At 34.2% G+C, this 26,101-nt stretch overlaps 1 protein-coding gene across 1 annotated transcript in view; it reads left to right on the top strand.

The window, feature by feature from the left end:
• Window positions 1-26,101, top strand: part of LOC118734135 (WSCD family member GA21586) — a gene marked incomplete at its 5' end in the record, with an annotated part of 276,288 nt that overhangs the window by 86,655 nt on the left and 163,532 nt on the right. The window contains 1 exon segment of the mRNA XM_036463846.1: window positions 837-1,088. Coding sequence (XP_036319739.1) covers window positions 837-1,088 — 252 coding nt within the window.

Here is a 26,101-nt window from a genome sequence, read left to right as displayed (position 1 = left end):
TATTATTTTTTATGAATATGTAGCACATTACTTAACAAACAACATATACTACAAACAGATTTCACACTTGGTGTAAAAATTATGACAATTCTGCAAAATTTCAGCAAAACTTGTAACTTTTTAATCTGCTAAAATGACGCGTCCCGGTCTATGTGTATTTGGGTCACTCGCTTAAAACAAAAAACATTGAAATCGGCTCACTATCTGATTGTTTTTCAATTTTATTTAACACAGTCCGACATGAAAATTTTCTCAGAGATAAGACTAGCCATTTCTAATAGATTCTGGAGCACTAAATTTGTAAACATAAAAACTTGTATATTTGAATTTTAATAAAATAAGGCGAAGAGCAAAATCGGCTAAAAACGGCAAATTTTTTTTTGCAAAACGGCTAACAAATCGGCTGCCGGCTAAATCGAATTTTTTCCCGCTGTTTGCTGTCGCAACGGGCTAATTCTAGCCGGAAAACGGCTAAAATGGCAACGCTGTTCGCCAACCGTCCAAATGAGCTCTCATGCTTTCGGCAACCGTCCATATGCAGTATCGTGCTTTCGGCAATCAATCAAATACGGCGGTTGCTGGTTTCGTGCACGTTCACTCGGAATACTGGTTTGTCGAAGTCAACATCAGTATGAGCTGTTATAAGTATCGTTCTCTTGCGGTGGCTGTATTTGCAAGCACTGCACGCTATGCGTTGGTGTTCGTTCATCCCCCGTTTTTAATGTTTAAAGTCACAAAAACAGCATCGTTTTTCAATCTCTGACATGCATGATTTTATAGCCCCATACAATGAATGCAAATTTACAAACCGTTTCATTGAATAAAACTTATTTCAGGTATTTTAACTGGTAGTGTTTACAAGGATTATGGACTACTGAAAACAGGATTTCCAGCGGAAAATATTCGTAATAACTCGGTATTATTGGTAAAAACACACGAATTCGGCCCGAAAGCCTGGGAACCTTTTACTAAGGCAATTTTACTAGTACGCGACCCAGAAAAGGCAATTTTGGCAGAATTTAATAGACAAAGTGGCGGTCACATTGGATTTGCATCTCCCGATCGTTATAAAAGAACTAAAGGAAAGTGTAAGTATTGCTACAATAACTGTTCTTATTCAAATTGTACGTCGCCCATCAACAAGCGGAAATATCCAATCGATTTTAAACCAACCGCCAAATAACCTAAGCGACATATTTTTTTTATTTTCTTTTGATGCAGAAATGCATCTAGACGCTCTAGGAATATTTCTGCATCACTGTAAATATCGCTTACGTTACGTTTTGGCGGTTAGTGCTCGATATATTCGATTCCGACGAAATGAAATTAAATAAAATGTTAATGATTCCGGGGTACTGATTAGATTTCAACAGTTCGGTGCAATACGAAAACAAAACGGATGAGTTCACTTTGCGATAGTACACTACAGTACTTTAGTAGTTACAGACGAAACAACAAACGAAATGAATAGTGCAGAGAAAAATATATGTATGTATGTAGTACATGTTTTTTAATTGAATTGGATATGAAAATTTACAGAAAAAAATTTTTTTCACGTAATTGAAACGTTTGCATACATATAAAACGTACCCTATGGTACAATTGTCAGAAACGAAAAGCAAACGTTTCTCGTTGGGGAAAATGACAGTGAATCTTACGAATTGTTTCTGACTATGTACAAAACTGTACAAAACCACAAATGATATGATGCTCGATGAGCAAATGGGAACTGTTTTGTACAGTTTATTTTCGTACCCTGCCAAGTTGAAAAATTTTATAATTTTTCATAATTTTTTTTCGAATACAAAGGATATGATCATTCTTTTTCGCTTTATTCCGTATTCGAAAAACTATATGTTTCAATGGCCTCATCGATTTGAATACATAATTTAGATTTAGATAATATTTTTAGAAATTTATTTGGGAAAAATAAAACGTTTAGATTATTTATTGTTTTTATTTTCGTCGATTTTAAATTTGCTACCCCAAAATAATTGATATCAAATAAAATAACTCTTTGAGGTAAAATTTTCGAGTGACGAAAGCTGAACTAGAAACACAAAATTTGTGATATCAATTTCGTGACGAAAATTATACGCATTTTTTAATTGCCTTTGAAACGTACGGAAAATCTTTTTTTATTTATTCCGAAAGTTGCGAAATTCCTTCTACTGCTAGAAACACAAAATAAACAGAACTTTTGCAACGAATCGTATGAATGAAAAAAATTTTCCGTACGTTTCCAAGGCAGTTAAAAAATGCGTATAATTTTCGTTACGAAATTGATATCATAAATTTTGTGTTTAAAGTTCAGCTTTCGTCACTCGAAAATTTTACCTCAAAGAGGTGTTTTATTTGATTTTTAGTTTTCAGGCGATAACGTTATGGATTTTTAACTTTTTGATATTTTCTTCCCCAACTTTGACTATCTCGGGTGAAAAAAATGTACTGAGCTATAACTTTACATTACATAAAAAAATTGCTCATTTAATAAAGAACTTACTGTTTTGAATAGAAAAAAAAAGTTATAGCCGCTTTTGTGGGTAAAGGACTGAGACACGCTAGAATGTATTTAATAGATTTAAATTGAATTTGCTCTTGTTACCGTCAAATGACATGCTAAATAGTACAAATGAGTATTAAATGAGCAATTTTTTTATGTAATGTAAAGTTATAGCTCAGTACATTTTTTTTTCACCCGAGATAGTCAAATTTGGGGAAGAAAACATCAAAAAGTTAAAAATCCAGAAATAGTCCTAATTTTATGATGGTTCCTTAATATATTTTAACTACATTGCATTTGAGTATGGAGAGGCAACTATCTGGAAGTATTTTACATAAAAAATTTATTAAGTATTGCCCGGTTTGTAGTTGCAGTTAAAGAAAACACATGAAAAGGCACGATTTTTTTTAAATTCGAAAAAAAATTTAAATATTTCAAAAACGGTGCCACTTTTACCTGAAAATTTTTTGTTTATCAGGGAGCTCACCCCCCCACCTACCTTCCCCTAAAGTTTGGCACGTTATTTCTGGGACACCCTGTATAAGGTATCGTTTGAAAGGTATCGGCCTATAGAATAACACTGAATATGTTGGGTGTATCCACATGCCCCCTTAAACCGGCAAAAGCAAAAAAACGTTTTTTGTTTCGAAACACTTTAGCCTAATTTTTAAGATTCCGGTTAATCGTTTATGAAGCTTGAATACATTTGATGGACACACTCTGCAAGACCTTTCGAACGATATCTCAAACATGTCGATTGGACGTCTGGATACAAACTTCCAAATCTCTTGTATATATAAGTGAGTCATTTCAGCATGCTACTGTTACTGTATATATGTTATATAATTTATAATATAAATTGCTATAAAAGGTGTCTGGACATAGAACATAGTAAGTTGATAAAAGCGTTGTAAAAATAAATTAACGTAAAAGAATATTTTTTTAAACCAAGGTTTGGGTTAATATGTACAATCAGGGGAATAAAATAATATAATGTAAAACGATTTTTTAGTAAGAAACTTTTGTTAAAGCTGCACAAAAATGAATAAAATAAAATAAAATGGTGAAAGGAATTACTCAAACTCTAATGAAAATTTCTAACAATTTGTATTGATTTAGTACTTCGTTTTTAAAAAGCTTGTCGGTGAATTCAACGTACATGCATAATTTGTTATATGTACATACATACATAAATATGTATGCAGATATGTAACTGCCTGTTCAATATTCGCGCGACAAACTTTTCAATCAATATAAATTGTTAGTAATTTTCATTAGAGTTTGAGTAATTCCTTTCACCGTTTGGCTTTTTATAACTTTGACGAAAGCTTAACTTATTTTATTTTATTAATTTTAGTGCATTTTTAAAAAAAGTTTCTTGCTAAAAAATCCTTTTACATTATTTTATTTTATGCCTTTAATTTTACATGTTAAATAAAAGCTTGTTTTTAAAAAAATATTTTTTCCCTTTCTCTATACTCAATCTTCTTTACTCAATTCAGTTTTAAAAATTTCGCTCTCCATTTTTGCGATACTGCCACCTAAGCCGTTTCACTAAAAAAAAAAAAACAAAGGTGGAAACCGGTTTGGAAAAATCGCTTCAATCAAACTAATCAGTACCCGGAAACGGAATAGTAACGTACAATATAGTTTATTTTCGTACACTGCAACTTGGTACCAACTTTGGATACAATCAGTGATCGAATTCTGTGTTGTAGAATCTGGAAAAAAATGTGGTAGATATCTGGGTTTGGATCAAACTTTGTACAAAAATTTAAAAAAAATTCTGCAAGGTTTCACCTAAATTGTAAAACTTTTTAATTAAACTCTAAAAAGAATTTATTTTGGTATAATAAAGTGCAAGATTGAGTTGCTAAAAATTGCGTTGCGTTTTGGCAATTTTTTTCCTTGAAAGTATAAAGCAGTTCCATCCATATCAAGATATTTTTCGAACATTTTTTAAGAGATTTCAGCAACCTTGCGGAGTGCTGCCAGCTTTTTTTTATCACATCACGAAGTAGCGAACAAATGTGGCACGTTCCAGAAACAGCTAATTGGGATCTGCCGATTTTGACAGTTCTCAAGTGAAAGTAAACAACGCCTCAGAAACTTTAGATGCACTTAAATTTACTTATATTTTATCAAAAATCGCCGTTTTGTAACATTTTCGCTATTAATCCTTTTTACAAATGATATCTTTTGCAATTTAACACAATAAAACCACGTTTCCTGTCGAGAAATTGATTACTGAGAAAATTTACTATTGTACAGTTTATTTTATCTTCCCGAACAAGCCGAATGCTTTGTTTACTTCTATTTACTTGAGAAATTTCGTCGTCGCCGGGAATGCGGAATCTAGTATCATATCATTCTTGTTACCATATAGTGTTTAGTGTTGAACAATTTTTGCTCTTAAAATTAAGAAAATCATGTCGAGCAAAAATTAAACTACTCAAAACGCGAATATGTGGTAGATTTCAGAACTTGAGTGGTAGATGTGGTAGATGCTCAAATAAGTGGCAGATCTACCACAATGTGGTAGAAGTCCGATCACTGGATACAATAAACAACTGCATTCTTCTGATTGTCTCGTAGTTTAATTTTATTAAGATTTCAACAGGGTGTGGGGCGTACACATGTGTTTTTTTTAAGAAGTTTTACTTCTATAACGTGTACGGTGTTGCACTCGTGCTATTAAACTAATGCTTTTTTCTAAAGTTGTTTTGATCAGTGGCAATTTATGCATATGTATGTAAGTAGTAGCGTCGCATTGGGTGAACTAAATGCATTCCTATTTACATATTTATGTACAAATATAGGTAATATTGTATGCGTCTTCCCAGGTAGGTTAAGTGCGGGTGATAAACCCATGTAGCATAGTTAAATACTATGTACATACTAGGGATGTCAATCCCGGGATTTCGGGATTCCGGTCTTTTCTAAGTCCCGAATATCCCGGGATTAGTCGATTTAAACCCCGGGATTGCTGGAAACAATTTTTTTGTTAGCCAATTAAATTTTTATCACAAATATCCCCTCAAGGGCAAATTAAGAATTTTTTGCAACCCTTAATGCTATAATTTCTTTAAGATCGCATTACCATCAAAAGAAGGAATAATTTTGCTGTGTTAACTTTTTTATTATTACTTAAATATACTGATAATATCTAAAATTGATCTCAAACAGTGATTCAAAAAATTGTATATAGTTACATAGGCAGTTACTGCTGTACCAAATACAGTCACTTACAAAAATATTTTACATCGATTTTTTTTTGCAATATTCAAAATATTTTTCATGGTATTTTTTTGTTAATTAAAAAAAATATATAGCTCATTTTACAACAAAAATCATGTAAATCAAAATTTCACACTTTAGAGAAAGTTGGTTTAAGTTCACCAAATTATCATAAAAATATCAAACTTTTTAATCATAATTAAAAAAAAAAAAATCTATTATGCAGTTTTATAGCCCATTCAATTTAATACAATAAAGTGCAATTTGAAAGTTGCTAAAAACTCCCTTGATTTTTGAATTTTTTTTACTGACGATGTTGGGCATTTTTTTCCTTATAACGAATTATTTTGTAGAAAATGTAGCAATGTCAACGGGAAGTTTTCGCAACTTCAAAATTGCACATACATATATATTTTTTTAAATTAACAAAAAAAAATACCATGAAAAATATTCTGAATATTGCAAAAAAAAATCTATGCAAAATATTTCTGTGAGTGACCGTATATGCATCTGTACTTGTAGTACAAAAACTATATTATACTGGCATGATCTGCAAATCGTACGATTTCAAATCGGTGCGATTTGCAAAGTATTGTTGTATATTTTTAATCAAATTATTAAATGTTTCAAATGAAAACTGCTAGAAGCACATCATTTACGTTATGTCCATCGATTTAGCGCCAAATTTTTCCCTCTTTGTTATATATCCTCCGAAATAGATTTTGTAAATCGCACAGATTTGAAATCGTACGATTTGCAAAAAAGTTGTAAAAAATTAGAACTTTTAAAATATGTACATTAGGGTGGACAAATTGTTTGGACGAAAGTTTTTCGACGAATCGTATGGTAATTTCGGTTTCTCCAGATAATTGTAAGAGAAAATGTAGAAGAAACTATAAGTCGGAAATGAGTCTCTAGCCTGCGCACTTAAAAAAAAAATTTACTTGTTCTCAAATTTTTTCGTTAATGCCGGTTTTACAAAGTGTTCTCCTTTTGTTTCAACTATGTTATAGATACAAAATGCCTATATTTTAGGTTATACAATTTTTAGTTAATTTACGATATTTACCGTCCAAAATCCGTGTAAAAATTATAAACTCACCACATATTGACAAGTTTTGAAAATATATTTCTTTATCATTTAATACTAATTTTTTTTTTTGTAAAGATATGGTTTACTCTTTAAAAAAAATCGTATAAATCTAAGTTTCAAACTTTGGGCAATATTAAAAAAAAACTTTTGTAAAAATGTAAACCTTTTTAGAAGATTTTGAGTATGCAGTTTTGAGTTACATTTAATCTTATTAAAATAAAGTGCAATTAGCAAAGATTTAACGTCGATTTTTATAATTTTTTTGTTGAAAAAAAGTAATTTTTGGATGGAAGAGGTACTGTCAGCAAAAAAAAATTTGCAAAAATCAACGGTATAGAGTTTTTGTTCTAAAGATAAAATAACCGGTTCTTTTTAATGTTTGTTAATCTTCTAAGTTAAAAATTCACAAAACAAATGTATTTCCTAAAGGTGAAAACGTGCCAAGCGTATTTATTCAAAATCTAGTTTTTGGTGCAGAATGACAGATAATGCGAAACTACATCGATTTTTCGTCACTCCTGAACAACTTCAAGAAATGGACTTGGCACATTTTCATCTTTGGGTAACGATTTGCTTTTTAAAAATGGTTTATACAAATAAAGGAAATGTAAGAAATTTAAATACAGACATTTTATATACAAAACTTTTAAGAAAAGGTTAAAAAACTAATATCGTGAAAAAGTAATTCTTTAATTTCAAACTCAATTCCGAGCCATGGTTTCTTTTATACTCTCACTTAGAATTACATATCTGCAGAATCAGGAAATACCATGCGATTTATTAAAATCAAAAATAATCCAGCCTAATATACAGAAATTCATATACATATATTTATATTTTACATATGCTATTTAATCGACAATAAAGTCAAACATTTTAGTGACGAATGGATTTTAAACAAAGAATTCAAACCCTGGCTGCTTAAACAAGTCAAGTAAATAAAGTATGTTCGACAATTCTTTGTTTAGAAGAAACTGCCAAAAGCAACGCGATTTTTTACCAACTTCAAACTGGCACTTAGTTATACAACAGTGTCAACTTGTTATTTTCATGTTTTTTTTTATAAAAAACTGGCAGACCCGGCGAACTTCGTCCCGCCCAAAATTATTTTTTTGTAGTGAAATATTTTGGTAGAACCATTTTCACCAACAATTCACGTTCACGATTTCTAGGGATACATTTATCTGCTAATACATATTACGGTTTGGTGGTTGTCAGAAAAGATATATATCATCATTCCCATCTGTCCTAGAAACTATATGGTATAGATAGTTGGTGGCAATTTAAATATTGGTGAGTATCGTTGTTCCACACACACTTATTTCAGTCGAAATATCTTAAAGCTCTTATCAAAGAGCGCAATGGTTCAGATGGTAGACATAATGCTGGTCATTTGAGATTGACCCCTGGACAACTCAATCCTGGTGTATCCGAATGAAGCACGCAAATCACGTTCATTGGGCCAATCGCAACACACGGGAGCTCGGCATACTCGGTGGTACAGCACGTCGATGTAATCGGAGATTCACGGCACTTTTTCTCACTTGACGCTTTTTAGTAACAACTCGACCAGCGTCACCCGGCGGCTGTTTTTTGCAATAGTATTGCACTTACCGTTACCATTACATAAGTATCTCGAATATAAGCCAGATCGGATCATAACTAAGATTTTAACAATAACACGACTCCAGCGCCACCTGGTAGGTTAAACTGGGAATCTGAACAACTACGAAGAGACCTTACTCACACCGAAAAAAAATTCGTTAAAATCGATTCACTCACAAACACGAACGAAGTATTATATGTATATACACCTTCAGTACCTTTGGGAAGACGCCGCGCCCCCTTCTTAAATATCCCCAATTTTATCTAAGAGTATGAGATTGATTTCGTATATCTCTATACTACTATATGTTCGAATACTCAACCATGAACACTTCCAGGAATGAGCATTACGAAAAATTCGGTTTATCTGAGTAGAGTAGAGTATTTGACTACAATGAACACATCCAGAAATAGGCCACGTTCGAGGCACGTAATAACAGCGGCAATACTGCACCGTTGATGAAAGTTTGCAAAACTGTTGCAAGTTCCCAACTGATAAAACGTTGGAATTTCACACCGAACGTGATACTTTAATAATGCGCGCAATACTGCGGTTGTGATTGCGACTCGAACAACCCCATATGCAGTATAAAAACTCGATTTATATGAGAGGTGCCACGCCTGTTTTCCAATAACATAAATTTTTTCATGAGTATGCGTTTAATTTCGAATGGGAGGTGCCACGGCCCCTTTTCCAATAGCTCCAATTTTTCTCTGCGATTGATTTCATATATATTCCTACCAAGATCCAGTACTCATCATGAACACTTCTAGAGATATGCAGTATGAAAAATTTGATTTTTATCAGGGACGTGAACCGGATGAAAAATTTGGTCGGTTCGGTTCTACAGACAGAAAGACACAAAATGAAATAAAAACGAAGCAAATCCGTTGAGCCGTTCTTGAGTGATGCGATAAGACATAAAAGCAATCCATTTTTTTATATAAACTTTTTTTACGAATGGTGGTAACCCTATCCAAATTTTTTACCGAATTAATTTTGTTATGCGTTCTCAGTGAAATGGCATTATTGCGGCTTATTTGTAATATTTTTTTTCTGATATTGCAAATATCTGGCAACATCATTTTACCAGTTTTCTCTTTACAAACCTTCTACAGATAGAAAGACACAAAATGAAAGAAAAACGAAGCAAATCCGTTGAGCCGTTCTTGAGTGATGCGATAACACACGAACAGCAATTCATTTTTAACCGACTTCCAAAAAAGGAGGAGGTTATCAGTTCGTCGGAATCTTTTTTTTTTTTGTTTTATGTATGTTACCGCATAACTTTGGACCATGTCAACCGATTTCGATAATTCTTTTTGCATCGGAAAGGTAGTGTCTTAGAGGTGGTCCCATACTAATCTGGTTGAGATCCGATCAGTGGATCATGAGATATATATATATATATTTTTTTTATATGGGAGTTGAAGTCGGTTTTTTTTTGCTAAAATTTACTTGTTATATATAAAGATTCGCGAACAAATTTAAGTAAAGTAAGTTACATCAGTACATTGTGAAAAATTCGCGCCAAATACATATGTATATAGAATAATTTATAATTTGGTGTGATTTTTATTTCAACTTTAATTTATGTTTTCAATTGTTAAAAAGTATTAACATCGATATTTCGTATTATCGAAGCTTTTATCTATGAAATTTTATATTGTTTTCTTATTTTAAATAGAAACATTTCAAAAATATAGTATTGAAATTGATGTCCCGGTTTCCGGAACGCAAAAGTTGGCATCCGTGTTTCCAAGACATGTACGAAGTGATTAGCACAGCTGCATCCTTCAACTTGCCAGCTCGCGGGAAATTCCCCGATTTGCAGGGAATTTCGGTTTAAGTGGCGATCCGGGAATGGGAACTTTTTTCGAGGAACTGGGTAGTTATTTTTATATCTTAAAGTAACCAAATTAGACGAATATGTTAATTTTTAACCATTTGACCCTATTTGGAGCGAAATTTCATTAATTTGAATCGCAATATCTCCACAACAAGAGTTTTCTCAGATATAAGCTATATACCAAAGAAAGCTAAGGTTTTGTGCTAGACTTGAGGAAACCTAGAATAAAATCGACTGACCAGTTTTTGAGAAAATGCCCGAAATGTATATTTTCAGCAGCCCGATTTTTAGTTTTCAGGCGATAACGTTATGAGATATTTATGTTTCATAAACACAAAATACAGCGTTAGATAGCTTGTTTTAAGACCCTTCAACAGATATTCACCTTCACCAATGACATGGACTGAGTAGTGCGGCCTCAGTGGTAGTTTAAAAAATTGCCCTTTTTCGAATTTCAGGCAGCAGCCACGCCCACAAAGGCATACGAATCAAAACATCCTGGAACAAAACCTTCTTAGTTTTTTTTGTACTTTAATTCCTGAAAGTTTGGAAAAAAAATTAAATGAAGGTACGTACAGGCGCCACATACATACCAAAGCATCTCGTAGTGGAGACAGGAACCAAAACACATTTACCTCTATATCTTTCCAACTAGTAGCCGGAACTTAATATATAAGGTATCGTTTGAAAGGTATCGGCCTATAGAATAACACTGAATATGTTGGGTGTATCCACATGCCCCCTTAAACCAGCAAAAGCAAAAAATGTTTTTTGTTTCGCAATACTTTAGCCAAATTTTTAAGAATCCGGTTGATCGTTTATGAAGCTTGAATACATTTGCTGGACACACTCTGCAAGACCTTTCCAACGTATCTCAAGCATGTCGATTGGACGTCTGGATAAAAACTTCCAAAACTTGTTTATATATAGTATAAGCGAGTCATTTCAGCATGCTACTGTTACTGTGGCTGCTTTCGTCACGCGCGTGCACTGCCGTGCGCTGTGATCGGGCTGCTGAAAATATACATTTCGGGCATTTTCACAAAAACTTGTCAGTCGATTTTATTCTAGGTTTCCTCAAGTCTAGCACAAAACCATAGCTTTCATTTGGTATTCAAATTGAAAAAATGTCGCTCCAAAAAGGGTCAAATGGTTAAAAATTAACATATTCGTATAATTTGGTTACTTTAAGATATAAAAATAACATACCCAGTTCCTGGAAAAAAAGTGCCCATACTCCGATTGCCACTTAAACCGAAATTCCCTGCAAATCGCGGAATTTTCGGCGAGTTGGCAAGTTGAAGGATGCAGCTGTGCTAATCACTTCGTACACTTACGTGTAATTTAGAGTTTGTTTCAGTCACATGCCGAAATTGTAACATTTTCCCCATTTTAAAAGTGGGTATGTACATAGTATTTAACTATGCTACGTGGGTTTATCACCCGCACTTAACCTACCTGGGAAGACGCGTAGAATATTACCTATATTTGTACATAAATATGTATGTATGAATGTATTTAGTTCACCCAATGTGCCGCTACTACTTACATACATATGTATTAGACTGGTGCACAAGTGGCTTGGTTTCGCATAAGCAACAACATGCATAGGTGCATGTGATACTGTTTGTTATGACTTACAGCAATGTAAGCGTCAGGGATTGGCATTGGTTGAACGTCAACTGTTTCATACTCAATCAATACTGCTGCTTTGTATGACTGAGCAACGGCGTTGACTTAGTAGTATCGATACCTAAACGAAATTAGAGGATGAAAAATTATATGTTTCAATGGACACATCGATTTGAATACATCATTTAGATAACATTTTTAGCACTTTATTTGAGAAAAATAAGACATTTAGATTATTGTTTGTATTGTCGTCGATTTTAAATTTGCTACCCCAAAATAATTGATATCAAATAAAACACCTCTTTGAGGTAAAATTTTCGAGTGACGAAAGCTGAACTAGAAACACAAAATTTATGATATCAATTTCAACTTGAAAAAGTACGGAAAATCTTTTTTATTTATTCGGAACGTTGCGAAATTCCGTCTACTGCTAGAAACACAAAATAAAAAACAGAACTTTTGCAATGATTCGTATGAAAAAAAAAAATTTGCCGTACGTTTACAAGGCAGTTAAAAAATGCGTATAATTTTCGTCACGAAATTGATATCATAAATTTTGTGTTTCTAGTTCAGCTTTCGTCACTCGAAAATTTTACTTCAAAGAAGTGTTTTATTTGATAACAACCTACCCTAGACATCAACCTCGTCGGTAGGTATCATATCAGTCTGGGTTCGAATCGTCACATACGATATCGTATTATTCGTCAGGTAAAAACACATTTTTCGATATGACATACGTGAACGTACTCTTTACCAGTGTTTCCGTTTTGATCCAAACGGATCAAAATGATACGTTTTTCATCGAATTTTTAAAAGATACTTTTATTTTTAGCTTAGTATAATTTGTGATCGGTACATTTTATTTCACAAACAAGTTGAGGGTAACTCTTCCCATCTTAAGACTTTTATGATTTTGAGGCAACATATTAAGTTTGTTTTCTTTCACTGAACATACCACTTTTAATCTGCATATGGCATCACTGCTAGCTACAGACAATTAGCCTGTTCCCGTACTCCAGAATATTTTTATTTATTTATTTATTTATTTAGTCTACAGAAAAATGTTTTGTTACAGACAAATGAGAATAGAACATTTAGATATTTAAGTATGTGTGATATATTACAGAGTAGACTGATTATACATATTAATTTGTAATAATATCTAATAATAATAATAATAATAATAATAATATAAAATAGCAGGTTTGGTAGCTGGCGAGGCCTAGTCTTCAGTCTACTTTTGTGTGCGGCGGGCGGAAAGTCCTAGTTTCCGCTCCACTCTGCGGACAGGCTGTTGATCATGGTCGGTAAGGCCGGCTGTCCGATCCATGTTCCCGAAGACATTACTTTGTATGTGTGGCAGGCGGCAAGCTCTAGTTTCCACTCCGCGCTATGAACAAGCTGTTGATCATGGTCGGAAAAAACGAGTTTCCGATCCATGTTCCCGAAGTCATTACTTTGAATGTGTGGCAGGCGGAAAGCTCTAGTTTCAGCTCCGCGCTGTGGTTAAGCTGTTCATCATGGTCGGAAAGAACGAGTTTCCGATCCTTGTTCACGAAGTCATTACTTTGAGTGTGTGGCAGGCGGAAAGCTCTAGTTTCCGCTCCGCGCTGTGAACAAGCTGTTGATCATGGTCGGAAAGGCCGAGTTTCCGATCCATGCTCGTATTGTCTTACGCGGTCGCGAAAATATACGAAGCCGATTACAATTGTACTAAGCAGTCATAGATATTGTGTGATTTATCGTTCCCGGTTAAAGATATTAATTAATTTAGTTACAAAAAAGTGATTCAGATATGTCGAAGCATTCATAATGTTTTCTACAATCTTGGCATAACCATCGTAAGGCATCATGCATTTCAAACTTTGATTTACAAATGCTCAACACAACCGTGGCGCAGTCGGGAAAGTATGCGAGTCGACCACGTTTACCTCATAAACTGAACAGAAATACAGTTCACCAGCTGAACAAATAAGGTGCAATGCAAGGGTTTACTTGTTATTTATTCAAAATATCAAGTAAGGTTTTCTTAATGGTAAAAAGTGAGTCGGAGGTGTCAAAATAATCGTAATGCTAATTAAAGTCCTGGTATAGGCAACGCAAAGCATAATGCATTTCAAAATTTGTTCTACAAATAGTTAGCTTAATGGGCTTGTAATGTTTAGAAGGTCTAGAAGGAATAAAAAACGTGATCTGGTTCAGTAGAAAGGGACTATTGACCAACCCGTTCAAGATCTTAATCATGAACAAGACCCCGAGCATCTCTCTACGGCTGTGAAGCGTTGGCAAATTTATGAGTTTCAAGCGGCTTTTGTACGGTGGGAGATTTAGGGCCTTATTCTGTATCACGAACGATAGGTAAATCGAACGATTCGTCTGCAGACGACAACCTATCTGATTGCGATTTTAAACTCTATCGGTCGTCTTCGTCTTGCTTTTCATACATTACGGTGCAATGGTCTCGGTTGCGTTTAAACCGGCTAAAATGCCGCCGGACTAATTTTTGAATCATTCCTTTGCAGACGAATCGTTCGTGTTGTCTATCGTTCGTGATACAGAATAAGGCTGTTAATGTCGAATCCCAAGGCAAATTGTTTAATGCGAATAATAAGAATTGTTGCTGTACCGACTCGAGTCTGTCAGAATGCATTTCTAGGGTTCCATACGACGGACCCGTATTCTATGATCGGCCTGACTAGGAAGGTGAAGAGAGCTTTAGTGACATAAGGATCTCTGAATTCTTTAGCCCAATGTTTGATGAAAGCCAAGACGCCCTTGGCTCTATTAACACAAGTGTTTACATGGGACTTGAATTCAAGCTTAGGATCCATGGTTACGTCTAGATCGATGAAATTAGTTACCTGATCAACACTATGTTCACAAATGCGTTAGTTATATGATTGAAAGGGTCTTCTAGAGAAACACATAAATTTACACTTTTTCAAGTTAAGTGACATAGAATTTACTTCGCACCATTTAAACACATTACTAAGGTCCACTTGTAATTGTTCCCTGTCTCCTGGAGCACCAATGAACTTAAATAACTTAACGTCGTCTGCGTACATTAAGCAATTCGAATACTTCAAAATATTTGGAAAATCGTTGATGAATAAAAAAAGCAGAAGGGTACCAAGGTGGCTACCTTGAGATACACCTGACGTCACATGAATTACACGAGATAAACATTTTTTAAAGATAACCCTCTGTTTCCTGCCAATGAAATAAGAAGAAAGCCAGCGCAGCAGGATTGGAGGGAAACCAATTTTATCAAGTTTGTATATTAGAATTGAATGAGATACTTTATCAAATGCCTTGCTGAAATCAGTGTAAATGACATCAGTTTGATAATTACTTTTGAAACCATTGTTCACATTTGTAGTGAATTCAAGAAGGTTTGATACAGTTGATTTACCTTTACAAAAGCCGTGTTGTGATACATCGATAACGGGCGTTATGGAATAAAATAGATAGTTCTTCCGTAACGATTTCTTCAAATACTTTAGGAATGGCACACAGCTTAGCGATTCCCATATAATTTTCAATATTCGACCTGCTTCCATTTTTATAAAGCGGCAAGATATACGACTCCTTCCATAAAGAGGGGAAAACTCCTTGCTTTAGAGAAGCATTGAAAATGTTTGTTAATGGCTTATATAGATAATCAGCACAACTTATTAGGACACAGGAGGGAATACTATCCGGACCGCTTAGAAAAGAATTTTTTAAACTATTCAAATGAAGGAGAACATTGTCAGCGGAGATTGAAGGAATACGGTTGTGGTCAAACTGTGGGAGTGGAAAAGGATAGCTAGAAGTTTTTTCACTTGGCTCCACAGAATAGTTCGATTCAAAATAATTTGCAAACATATCAGCAATCATATCATCATCACTAGAAATAACATCATCTACTTTCAGTGTTTAGGGAAACCCATTTATTTTACGTTTTGAGTTAACAAAACGATAAAATGACTTGGGATTAGAAACGATGTTAATGCGATTTTATTAATGTAAGACTATGTTCAAACAAGCACCTTATTGGCAATTAAGAACCTTTTCACCAATTTAGGCCTTAATTGTTACAAAATTTATCATACGAAAATTCAATTTATTAATTGCCAATTTATAATTAATTGGCAATCAATTTGTGTCAGATTCTCTATGCAACCCTGCTAGGTATGTTTAATTTTGACTTGGAGGTATGTTTATTGAACAAATAGTAATCATCTGTTTGTTTCTGATCCTCTTTTACAGCTGATATTCCATCAGGGATGGAAAATTGAATTATAAAATTGTACCTAATTTACGGAAACTTTACCTAAAGGTAGATAGATGTACCTAAACAGTAAATAAGTATTTATATATAAAGAAAAATAGGATGGACCAATTCCCATCGATGCCATATGAACTTCTGTACTCACATTAAACAAATTTTTGTCTATGAAAAGAATCCCACCAGCAAAAAGTTTCACTTCTGAAAAAAGTTAGCGAGTTAGTTAGGTCGCGGGGCGGGGAACGAGGTCATTTCGTTGTAAGCGAAACATATTTTTTGTTCTTGTCCTTTTCAATAAATTTATTTTTATTATATTTTTTATTTATTTATTGCGAAGGTTAATACAATTAAGCCTTAACATTAAAATTTAGCTTTAGCAACCTTGGCCATCAAGCTTCATCTATTATAAAAGTACGATTGGAGGATAACATTCTATAGATTGTGTGTAGATAGAATACTAGAGGACAAATGTACGTGTATATACATATGTATGTATGTACCTAAGAATTTATATCACATTTCGAAATAGATGTTTGCTTTACAAAGGAATCTTACAATGTTTTTGATATTTTGGTAATTAACATTACAAAGGGCCTCCCTAAGATTCCCATTAAATAATTCTTGGCGTGCGTCGTTGAGTCCTGGGCATATTTCTATTAAGTGGTTTATGATGAGAGTACAGGATACGTCGTTGAAGAATGGACAAGAAGGTGGGTGGGTGTTTTCCAGTAAATGTTTATGTGTTATTCGTGAGTGCCCAAGGTGGAGTCGTGTGTATACTATACTCTGTCTTCTAGGTAGAGTTTCTGGGAAGATAGGTGCTTGTCCTGTAGGGTTTAAAGTTTTGTAATGATGCGAGTATTCAGCCTAATTTTAATTTTTTATTTTGATATAACTCTTGTACGCGAGGCATTTTATGTCCTTCTTGCTTAGAATGTCGAAGAGGTGGAGCGGGGATCTAGTTACCGATTTGGCTGCGTAGTCTGCTAGATTATTTCCTTGTATCCCGACATCACTGGGTACCCACAGGAGTTTGTAATGATTATTTATATCTCTTATTTGGGATATAATTTTGTCGTTGCAATTGCTGTTTTTAACAGCGTTAAGCGTGGCTAAGGAGTCTGAGCAAATAATGTTTTTTTTTATCGTCTGTTCTTTGCATTCTGACAGCCGTGAAGTATTGCCATAGCTTCAGCGGTGAATACTGAGGCGGCAGTAGGTAGGACGGCTGTTGTTATTACCGAGTTCTCTTCTATAATGCTGAAGGCTACGGTATGTTGGGACTCGGCGCCAGCTGGCGTGTTTGTTGAAGATATCTAGAAACTCCTGTATGTAGTTTTCAGATGCCGTATCTTCTTTTTTGTATCTGGACAGTGAAAGTATAATGGAACTGCGTTGAAGTTTCCATGGTGGAGCTTGGATTCTATAGGGTTTGGAAATTTTTATGGCTATGTTCATTTCTTTAGCGAGATCTATAATTTTTTGTAAAGCGGGTGTAATTCTTGTGCTTCGTTTCCTTTTTAGTCTGTTTTTGATTAAGGTATTCAATGGCGATCCTGTCGAGTGTACTAGTTTACTGCCAAGCTACTGGTGATGAACGTAAGTCGTAGTGTATTTGTGTTCCTTTCTAATTTTATGTTGCTAAGGCATTTGATAGCATTTAGTCTATTTTGTAAGGATTTAGATAGATAGTTTATGTGATCGTTCCAGTTGTATCTATTATTAAATATTATACCTAATATTTTTAGGTTATTTACATTTGTTATAGCCTGACCATAAATGCTTAAATCTATGTTATTACCAGGGAACGGATTTTATGGAAATTGCCTTTTTTTCTGCTAAAGAGATATAGTATATTCGATTAAGAATGTCCACGATTTATCTTTCCCTGATTCCATATATACACATTTGATGTTGCCTTTTTTGCCTTTTTTAAGATATTTGCCTTTGTTTGCCTTTTTTAAGATATTTGCCTTTTTTTGCCTTTTCTACCTTTAAAAAAGTGATTATAGTGATTTACATTTTTTTTTAAGATTAAAAAATATACACATTGCCCATGCGGCTTATAGAAGCGCAGAGACCTCTTGCCAAATTGGTGTTGGAAAAATTCAAAGCCGTTTTCTCAGCTAACGAAGGCTTGGAGACAATAAGGGGTGTTGATAGAATTATAAAGGGCGAGGAAAACGCCCTTATTCCTGATAATATGAACGTTTCAAACGTTCCATATTTAAATTGGGCTCCACTTGTATCAACTTACGTCGAGCGGACATTTAGTACATTTAAGGCTTTTCTTCGCGAAAATCGAATGAAAATGCTGTCAGAAAACTTCAAAATGCATCTTGTGGTTCAATGTTACTACAACTATACAGATTAAAGTTTTATGAGTTAGATACCCGAAAGGATAAAATAGTCAAAGATTCAAAGTACAAATTTTTCATATAATGAAACTAGTTCATAGTTTTTCTCTTTTTACTTGTAATATAAATGTATTTTTTGATTGTTCTTCGTATTTTCTGTCTTTTAGGTGCCTTATTTTGCTTTTTTTTTTGCCTTTTTCTGCCTTTTTTGCTATTTTGTTTTGCCTTTTTTTTGCCTTTTTTGCAACACCTAGTGCCTTTTCCTGCCTTTTTCGCTATTTTATTTTGCCTTTTCCAGCCTATTTCGTTATTTTATTTTGCCTATTTTATAGGTTTTTAGGTCCTAAAAATCCGTTCCCTGGTTATTACAATTTAGTTTCTTGCAAATATGTAAGTGTTTTGACTTTCCAATCGATATTTTTGTGCCGCTAGTTGCACACCAGATTGATATGTTATTAAGAAGTAAATTGATTTTGTTAGTAAATTCGTTGTGATTCGTTATCTTTGCAAAGATGCAGAGGTCGTCGGCATATAATATGTGTTTAAAGTATTTTTCCTGGTGGATAATAACACTAAGTTTGTCGTATGCAATTAAGAAGAGGGTTACAGATAGGGGAGATCCTTGTGGGATACCATTTTCTAGAGCCCATTGATGGGTTATGAAATTGTTGACTTTTACTCGTTTTGCGATTTTGTAGATAATTGATAATGAAGTTGATAATTTTTGGGGCCTACTCCCCATGTTATTAATTGCTCGATAATACAATGTAAACCAACTCTGTCAAAGGCTTTTCCCATATCATTGGAGAGTATAGACAAATGATTTTTGGCAGATATAGCGTTAGCAATTTGTTCGTCGAGAGTGAGCAGAGCATCAATAGTACCACGGTCAGGTTTAAACGTTGTCTGGTGATTAGAGAGCAAGTTTTTGCTTTGTAGGTACCATATTAAGCGTCGAGCTATCATTTTCTCCATTACTTTAGACAGGCATGAAATCAAGGCTATGGGTCGGTATCCGTCTAGGCTGTCTTTAGGTTTGTTGGGTTTATGCATGGGGATAGTTAGGCTAGTTTTCCATTGTTGGGGGATTATTCCAGTGTTGAATATTATGTTGTATAGCTGGCATAGCTTAAATTTGCCCTGTGGAGGGAGGTGTTTGGCCTTTAAGTGTTGAAAGGCACGAGTTTAGTTCTAAAAGTGAAAAAGGGAGTTCTAACTGAGTTGCTTTGCTGTCTGGAGTATGTGTAAGGTTGATCGAATTCAACTAACTATGCTTTTTACTGATAAATTCTGCTGAGAAATTATTATCTTTAGAGCAGTTGGACCAAGTTTTGGCAAGTGCATTGCCAATTTCTTCAGGTGTTGAGGCGATGCAACTATTAGAGGTTTGTAAAACATGGATATGATTAGATGAGTGTTCGCCATATAGTGCATTTACTTTCTGCCAAAGAATTTTTGATGGGGTTTTGTGGTTTATGTCTTTGGTGAAGTCGACGAAAGTAGTTCTTTTTGCACGTTTAACATCGCGCTTAAAATTTGCATTGGCTTTTTTATAGGCTAGTATGTTATCTCTTGTTGGGGACCGTTTGACGGCTTTCCATGAATTGAATTTTATATTTCTTAGCAGAGTCAAATTATTGTTCCACCAGTAAGTGGTTTGACTATGATTTTGGGTTTCGTGATTGGGATTGTTAAGTTTGCGCTTTGCCTTATTTTTCTTAGGAATCATGCTGCAGTTTGATTAACGTTAACAGCGGGGTCTAACGTGAGGTGACTAATTTTTTCTATTATTGTCTTTTTATAGGCTGGCCAGTCGGCGAAGTCTAGTTTATATCTGTAAGTGCGACTTATGTTAGAGTGTAAGTCATTACAGAAGAGGTTTAAGGAAATGGGTAGATGGTCGCTACCATGTAAGTTGTTGGCTACTTGCCAGCTGGAAGCAATGTTAAGTAGGGATGTCAATTTTCGGGGTTTTGTCGATCCCGGGAGTTTCGGGATCTGAAAATACAATCCCGGGATCCCGGGATTGTCCCGAAATTCAGGTAAAAGTGCAACACATCTGTGATCATCCTATTATAGTATTTTAAATCAGATTGATATAACAAAAAAAAAAGTACAATTCATTGTAATTCATTTACATATTTATTAAGGCGATAAATCAGTATTTTCAATCAACAAAAAACAAACATAAAATTTGACAAACATATATGTATGTATGTACATATCCTCATTAATTTATAACATAGTTTTTGTACTACAAGTACAAATGCATATACGGTCACTCCGAGAAATATTTTGCATAGATTTTTTTTGCAATATTCAGAATATTTTTCATGGTATTTTTTTTTTTGTTAATTTAATAAAATATATACGTATGTGCAATTTTGAAGTTGCTAAACCATCCCGTTGACATTTTATATATATTTTTTTTGCCACAAAAAAATTCGTTATAAGGAAGAAAATGCCCAACATCGTCAGTAAAAAAAATTCAAAAATCAAGGGAGTTTTTAGCAACTTTAAAATTGCACTTTATTGTATTAAATTGAATGGGCTATAAAACTGCATAATAGAATTTTTTTTTTTAATTATGATTAAAAAGTTTGATATTTTTATGATAATTTGGTGAACTTAAACCAACTTTCTCTAAAGTGTGAAATTTTGATTTACATGATTTTTGTTGTAAAATGAGCTATATATTTTTTTTAATTAACAAAAAAATACCATGAAAAATATTTTGAATATTGCAAAAAAAATCTATTTTTGTAAGTGACTGTATTTGGTACAGCAGTAACTGCCTATTTAACTATATAAAATTTTTTAAATCACTGTTTGAGATCAATTTAAGATATTATCAGTATATTTAAGTAAAAATAAAAAAGTTAACACATTTAAGTAAAAAATAAATATATAAGTGCACCACCTATTCCATTTTGAGCGAAGCAAAATTATTCCTTCTTTTGATGGAAATGCGATCTTAAAGAAATTATAGCATTAAGGGTTGCAAAAAATTCTTGTTTTGCCCTTGAGAGGGGATATTTGTGATACAAATTTAATTGGCTAACAAAAAAATTGTTTCCAGCAATCCCGGGATTTAAATCGACTAATCCCGGGATATTCGGGACTTAAAAAAGACCGGGATCCCTAATGTTAAGTGGTGGGCTGCATATGCTGAGATCTATGTGGGTGTGTGTTGAGTGCATGGAAAAGTGGGTTGGCTGGTTATCGTTTAAGATAATAAGGTCATTATTTTGAATGAAGTTGGAGATAATTTTACCCCTTTTGTTATAGCTCGGGGAGCCCCATAGCGGGCTTCATGCGTTAAAATCCCCAACCAAACAGACTGGGTCGTTAAAATTAGCTAGGAGTTGGTACAAGTCATTTTCAGAAATATTGTCTGATGGGGTAATGTATGTGGGAATTATTATAAATGTTTTTACAGATTTTATTCTTACAGCGGTAGCGAGTATTCTGGTGTTCATATTAATTATTGAATGTTCCAGAGAGTTATGGACTAAGAGTGCCACGCCTCTCTTGGCTACTGAGTTTTGGTGAATGTCGTTTTCAGTGTTGCCAGAACTTTTTGGGCCGACCGGCTAGATTGACAAAACAAAGCGGCTAAAAACGGCTAAAATGTTTTAGTGAAAATTTACATGCTTTATTTAAATAAATCGCAAGAAACGAAAGACTAGTTAACACCATTTATTTATATCGAGTGTATATTCCTCATCATCAAATGAATCACTATTGTATATATCACCTGAATTCATTAATTTTAAGAGATCGTCATCTACAGTAAAATTATGGCAGCATTTTTCTTCACGTTTTAAACCGTATCTTATATATAAAATAGCGTTTAACGTTTTAACGCACATTGGATTTCTTTGCTTAGTTTTTATTATATTCATTGAACTAAATATTCGCTCTACTTCTGCATGACTTATAGGCAAAACAAGAAAACTCAAAACTAGGTTGGAAAAGTCAGCAAAAGGGTTTTCTCCTAGGGCATTTCGAAATTGATAAACTTCGGCCCAAAATTTTACAGTTGAGTCTAAATTACTCCAGGTATGTAACGTTAACCGTTGCCATTGCATCTCTATGGATGTTATTTCGTCGGCATTATATTTGTGTTTTTGTTGCTGTAGTTGAACAAATACTTTTGGTTTAATTACTCTTAATGCATTTCCAACCGAAAAAAGTCAATTTTTTTTAGTGTGGCAATATTTGTAGGGCGGCGTTGGCGTAATTCCTTTATTAAAGTGATAATAAAATAGCGACCATTTTCTCGAATTATTTTCTCGGCTTCGTGGTCAAAAGCGTTTGTGCTTACTTTTGTTTTTAAATACTCTTCAAAACTGTGATAAAACTGAGGAAATGGAGCAAGGTATGGTTCCAACGGGGAGCATATAGGATCAAATGTGTCCGCGCTAATAACCACTAGGGAGCATAGATGCGAAAGTAAAACATTGAGTTCATTAAAAATCTTCATTGGGTCTGCATTACTGCTTTCGAACAACTTGTTTACTTTTTGCACCTGAAAATTAGGCAAATAGTAAAATCGGCTAAAAACGGCTAACTTTTTTTTACAAACCGGCTAACAAATCGGCTGCCGGCTAGATCGAATTTTCTCCGGCTAGTTGCTATCAAAACCGGCTAAAACTAGCCGTAAAACGGCTAAAATGGCAACGCTGGTCGTTTTTGTTGTACATTACGAAATGTTTTGGTATTACGTACTTTGAAGAGTTGACAGCAAGGTGAGTCTCTTGTAGTGCTATTATACGGTAGGCTTTCTCTTTTATTAGAAGTAAGAGCTCGTTATAGTTATTTAGGTAGCAGTTTAGATTCCATTGTAGAATCTTGAGTACGATAATAACAAACTAAGAGAAAGAGAATTGGAGTCTCTACTAAAGAAAACACTAATTTTCGATAGTAAGAGTTCTCTATGTTTCCATGTCGAGTGAAGAGTTGGAGCCCAGATTGTCGGAAGATGTTTTTTTGAGTAAGGTGGTGGAGATTGGGGAAGGAAGATCCCTGCAGTGAAAACCCAAACCAGTTCGAGATTTTCTCTGCCTTTGAATTGCCAAAGCCTAAAATAAAACGCAATTAATTGCTTTTCTTACAAATGTCGGTTGTGGCGTCACGTGAAGACTACTGGTTCTGGTTCTGGGATCGCAGGTTCGAGGCCGCTTGGACGTGGTTAAGATTTTTAAAGTTAGATCAATGTAAGTAGGAATAATTATTTCAATTTAAATATAAATAACAAACTTAAAAATCTAGTTGCATTACAAAAAAAAGAAACAAATATATGGGAAGAAATACTTGTGCCATAAAAAAATGGGTTAAAAAAATATATATATTTTTTTTAAATTAAATTTAAGAATAACAAAAAAAAACCCAAATAAAAAATATAAATAAAAGAAATATTATAAAAAAAAATTAAATAAAAAAATTTTCCTTGCCCCCGGGGCTTGAACCTGGTACCTCAGGCATACCACGCGAGTGCTTTGCTCTGTCGGCCATTGCGACTGTTGGAGCGCCGCGAGCAAAAGGCATACTAATGCTTTTCATAGGGGATGAATTGGCAGACTATCTCATCAACTGGTATTATTTCTGCTAGTAGATGCTGATGCATAGCCTGACAATTGACATCTCGTAGGACATCGCAATGTTAAAAATACCAGTCGCTAACATTGAAGAAGGAAAGAACGTGAACTAGTTGGGCTGAAACGCAAACTGGTAGAATTCTAGTTCACAACTAGTAGCTTTCCCTGCAGGGATAGTCATCACTATTGCGGTTTATTGTTGTAACGTTTGGATAATATTGCTTTATTAGTGTATTGGGGGGTGAGAGTATACTATTGCTGCTTGGAGAGTTATTTTCTTGATTTGAATTTTCTTTATGAGTGATGTTTGTAGAATTAGTTATTGTAATTTTATGTAGTGCGTTAGTGTAGATGTTGTTGTTGGTTTGAGGTTGGGGAAGACCAGTGGTCGAATTTAGTTGATCTGCTTTGTTCGTAGTTGTAGGTGTTTTCTGCACTATTGGGATATTTTTCGTTTTTTGTGTTGCTTCTTCTAAATTTTCGACTGGTGTAGGATAATTTGCATTGCTTTTGTTTACTTCCTCTGTATTTTCACGAAATGAGCACTGGTTTAAAGTTTTGTATATTAATATTTGTTTCCTTTTTTTGGAATGTTGGACAGTTTTTGTTGTCTGAAGGATGTTGGTGTTTGCAATTTGTACACTCGACTTTGGTGCAGGGTGTGGGGATGGGATGTGTATTGCTGTGGAGCAAATTTTACATTTTACGGATTTGCAGTGCTTTGCTGTATGGTCTATTAGGTAACAATTTTTGCATTGCATGGGAGATGGGATATAGGGTTCAACTTTCACTTTCATCCATGCGATATTAACTTCTTTGGGCAAATCATATAAGTCGAAGGAAATTATGTGCAAAGGAGTGCTTACCACTTTACCGTCCTTTAATTTCGAGATTTTTTTGCAATCTGTCGCACCTTGCTGTCGGAGTCCATCAACAATTTCGCTTTCACTGAGGTTGGTAAGGAAATTAGAGTATATTACACCCTGAATACTACAGTGTTGGATGAAGAGTAACAGAGATTGGGCAAAGGTTGGAAAGTTGGGTGGCTTTAAGAAATCTGGTTGTTTGTTGGCTGTTTTTCGTTAGTATAATCAAATCACCGTCTCTATTAAAATTTATTTTAATTGGCGCTTCGGTTGAAATTGATTCTAAAGCCTTTTGAATAAGAAATATGTTGAAGTTCTTTAGTTGCTTGTTTTCTTTATTATTCATTACAAGGTACTTGGGGATATAGAAGGGTTTACGTTAGTAGCTTTAGTTTTTTTAAGCTGGGGAAAGTCATGGTTATTATTAAGATTCGGGGTTTTGCATTTTGTATAATTTTGGTCTCTGACACCTGGGTCATAGGCCATGTTGTATGAAAAAATTGGGTGAAAAAATAATCACTGAAATTTACGAATGACCACGCGGTGTGGTAATGTATGTATGTTTGTATAAATGTGACAACAACACTACACTACAAATGTCGGCTACACTACGAATGAGAAGATCGAGAGATAGTAGGTGTGAACTGTTCGGGAGTCAAACAGAAACTGTTTCAAGAAATTTTAATACTAAATTCATATCAACTGGTGTAGCGCTCAACTGATGGAATCATATCCCTGCATATGCGAGTTGCTGATTTCTAAACTTTCTAGGAAGATGCTCAACTGATCAATTCATATTCCTGCATACGCGAGTCAGATATGCAAACAACTGATAAACTGATATTCCCAGGTTTGCAATTTTGTAAGATAGATATATATTTTGTAAGTAATTTCGTAGGACATCGGCCGTGTTAAAATTCATCAAAGAATTCAGTAGTTAGGCCCTCACTTTTGCTATTACAGATTCATTTCCTAGTTATTACCTTTTGCTACTGGGATCTCTTGGAGCAGCGCGAGACAAAACTATGTTGACGTTTTAAAAAGAAATATTTTGCATCTATCTGGCGAAATCAACTACAGTTTCGTTA

The sequence above is a fragment of the Rhagoletis pomonella genome, unplaced genomic scaffold (genome assembly GCF_013731165.1).
Source record: "Rhagoletis pomonella isolate Grant_MI unplaced genomic scaffold, Rhpom_1.0 Rhpom_scaffold_00002, whole genome shotgun sequence".
Taxonomy (NCBI): domain Eukaryota; kingdom Metazoa; phylum Arthropoda; class Insecta; order Diptera; family Tephritidae; genus Rhagoletis; species Rhagoletis pomonella.
Note: the sequence above shows the minus strand (reverse complement) of the source record. Positions and strands in the feature narration are given on the sequence as shown.